Raw genomic sequence first — 3,465 nt, 5'->3', positions numbered from 1 at the left:
TGTAATAAAAATTGCAGATAAAAATTTTGAATTATGGATTCATCTCTTTGAACATGGTATGCTCTTCTTTGATTTTTTGTTTGCATTTTTTTTTTTGTTTATCATGGACGGAAAATTCAAATAATTTGTGCTAATATTTCTGATGAAAGAAAAATAATGTTGAATTTATGAAAAACACACACACTGTATTTCTTTTTTCAACAATTTTTTATACAAAAAATAGTTGTCAAATATATGTGTTAGAATTTTTGTTTTCATTGAAATTTTTTATTGAATTTTTAGACATTGGCATTTTTTAAACATGTAATTGTTTCAACATGTACAATTTGATCACCATTTATTTTTTAAATTTTAAGGTACCGCTGGGAATTCTTGACAAAATTGAAACAAGATGAACGACATGATAGAAATTCTGGAATATCTTCACAAGTTTGTGCCAAATGCAAGGAATGCTGACGAAATAGAAAATCTAACAGAGAGGTGTGTATATTATAATTGAAAAAAAACCCAGTTGTTTGATGTGTTGAAAGTTAGGAAAAAATACTTAACCTCAACCAAAACATATTGAAGTAAACATTGCAGTTATATGTAAATTAATGATTTACATTTAAATTAAGGGCAATATTGTTAAAAAAAAGGTACATGTATTTGTATTTTTGTCCTTTTCATTCTGAAAAAAAACGAGACCTAGCTGAGTTAGTCACACAGATTAAAAGGGGGGGGATCATTGCGATGTACGCTTTAGACCTTCCTCCACCTACATTTGCAACTGATTATTATTTTATAAAGAATTGAGCCCATAGTTAATAATTTGAAAAAAGAAACAAGCTTCTTATTGCATTGTATTGTGTACAAAAGAAAGGTCTTTATAATTATATGTATATCTTTGTTTCTAGGGAGGACAGGGGGCCTATGCGAGTCATACCGTTGGGAGGTGACCAGTTAACCTGTGAACCCAGTGAGCATTAGGGGGGCTCATATGGCACGGTTCGATGCAGATAGTCTAGAGGAGAGGCTGGAAGGCTGTGCGTCCATGATGGAAGATTTCCATGAGAAGATGAATTTTTTACAGGTTAGATAATCAAGTACAACTTAAGATTTTTTTTGCCTATTTGTTAATGTTCCATCAATATCTCATTTCTAGAGAACCATCATGATCTGCAGGCAGCAGATATCTTTTTAACTTTGCAAAGCAATTTATTTATGTAAAGAGAGGTGCTTCTCCACCAGCATAACTGTTGATACTTCAAATGTTTATATATGATGATAAAAAAATACTGTAAAAAATGCTTATAGTGAACATGCTTAATTATTATGAAAATGACGCTTGCAGTGACTTTAAAATCTATTGTAAACTTAAAGCAGATAAAATTAATTAAATTTGTAAAGCTAAATTACATACCCTGGCACTTCATTATAAGCATGTTATACTGTAATTGTAGTGCTATTAAAACTAGTTCATGCATATTTAATTACTACAACTTAAGGGCATAGTACTACTATTTACTTGTACATTAGAAATAAGATTCATAAGAATAACACTAGATTTATCATATTTTTTTTTTATAATTGCAGATGATAATGGACAGATTTTACAACAGTGGAAGTGCAAGGGAACCTGGAACTTTATATCACTTAAAGAGTGTGATTAACAGAAGAAATGTCAGCAGTACTGTGTCAAAAGACTATCATGCTGACAATGCTTTTATAGACTTAGTTGGAGAAAGCCATGTCATTTCCCTTGCAATAACACATTTTGAAATGGCAGATCTTAATGCACCATGCAAAGTTTTCCCACATGGCATTCATCTAGTAGACATTGATCATAAGAAGAGGATTCTTCGAAACCTTGTTGGTGAGCTGGTTGACAGCCATATAATGAACATACTATCCCAAACCCTTAATAGAGAACAGCATTGTGAAGATGAAAATAATGACAGAATTTATAACTATGCGACCAATTTTTTGAAATTCTGGCTTTTACGTAAAATAAGCATAGTGGCCACAAGAAGTGGAGATGGGATGCGCATTTTACGTCATTGGAAATATGGTATGCTGCTCTATCATACTGCGCATAAGACAAAGTACAGACTGGAAGCCTTCCTGCTAATTGCCTGCACCATTGCTCTCTTCACCCCAAAACAACAACATCAAGTTATATGGAATAGATTTGTCAATTTAAGTGGTGGAAGGGGGAAAATTTAGATGGGGATTATGTAATGGAACTTTTAAGAAAAATATGCCAAGGCAAGGGTAAAACTAATAGGACCAACCCATTCCCCAGAGGCTGTACTAAGAATAGGTAAAACCATGATGTTTTGCCATGACATTTCTAGAAACCTGGAATGTCAGGTGGGAGCTGCACCTATATCTAGGAAACACAAAGCCCAGGATACCACCGGAGACCTGACAAAACTTGTAAGAGAATTACAAAAAGCAAGTGTTTTTACCTGTACACCTGAAAGGGCCTACAACTCATTTCAAAATGAGCCATCAGATATTTTTACACAATTCAATGTCATTGAATTCCACAAGTGGATGAATGCAAAGAAGAAGCAATATGCTGGAAATAAACAAGCCTTTTAAATACATGTAAGTTGGTTTTAAATGAGTTTTGTATATCTTGAATGGTATTTATATACTAGTACATGCAGTAATTTTATTTTTCATCTTCATTTCATTTTAGTCAGACATAACATTCTCAATAATTTCATAAACAAACTGGGAAAGAATGTCCTCAACAGAAAAAAATGTAATGCACATTTGCAACAATATCACTTATCACTTTGTTGCTAAGACCTGTTATGAGTCCAATATTTAACAAAGAAGTACATTTATCACCTAACAACTTTTCACGTAAGTCATACAGTTTTTCCTTAATTTTCATTCTTTGTAGGTCGTGTACATTACGCACTGGAGGCTCCTCAACCATATCCACAGCCTTCACTAGGGATTCCTCTTCTAAGTCCAGAACTGCAGCAGAGTCAGAAGGACAGTCACCACATTCACAGTCGTTCTTGCAGTTATCACAGCACAAACACAGGCTGGAAACATGTGTGATTGCGGTATCTTCTGGTGTAAAATGTTCCAGTAAAAATTTACCTCTACATGATTTTAACAGACAGAATTCCCTCATGTGACTATCGGTTGCAACAGTACTTATATCAGCTGGGTGATAGTAAACTACAGACACGGATTGATTTCCATCCCTTCCAGCACGTCCACTTTGTTGCATGTATCCTTGAATACTGTGAGAAGCCCCCCAGTGGACAATAATACGTACATCTGGTACATTCACTTCCATACCAAATGCAGTTGTTGCTATTACAACTCGTAACGTGCTATTGGTGTTACAAAATGTGTCCATTATGATTGTTTTGTTTTTTTGAGTAGTGGAGTGAAACATGGCAAAAAGACAGTTTTTTGCTGAACATGTCTCAATGTAGGAGTTTTGGGAACCAAGCT

General features: G+C 34.1%; 1 protein-coding gene across 1 annotated transcript; it reads left to right on the top strand.

Annotated features, from left to right (window-relative positions):
- Positions 1-368: 368 nt before the first annotated feature.
- On the top strand, positions 369-3,028 carry LOC134242480 (uncharacterized). The gene is made up of 4 exons (XM_062724569.1): positions 369-480; positions 897-1,072; positions 1,576-2,592; positions 2,897-3,028. The coding sequence occupies exons 2-3, from the start codon at positions 980-982 to the stop codon at positions 2,203-2,205; spliced, it is 723 nt and encodes a 240-aa protein (XP_062580553.1). The 5' UTR covers positions 369-480; positions 897-979; the 3' UTR covers positions 2,206-2,592; positions 2,897-3,028.
- The last annotated feature ends 437 nt before the right edge of the window (positions 3,029-3,465 follow it).

The sequence above is a fragment of the Saccostrea cucullata genome, unplaced genomic scaffold (assembly GCF_032062105.1).
Source record: "Saccostrea cucullata isolate Sc308-1 unplaced genomic scaffold, CSIRO_AGI_Scuc_v1 ctg7008, whole genome shotgun sequence".
NCBI lineage: Eukaryota > Metazoa > Mollusca > Bivalvia > Ostreida > Ostreidae > Saccostrea > Saccostrea cuccullata.
Note: the sequence above shows the minus strand (reverse complement) of the source record. Positions and strands in the feature narration are given on the sequence as shown.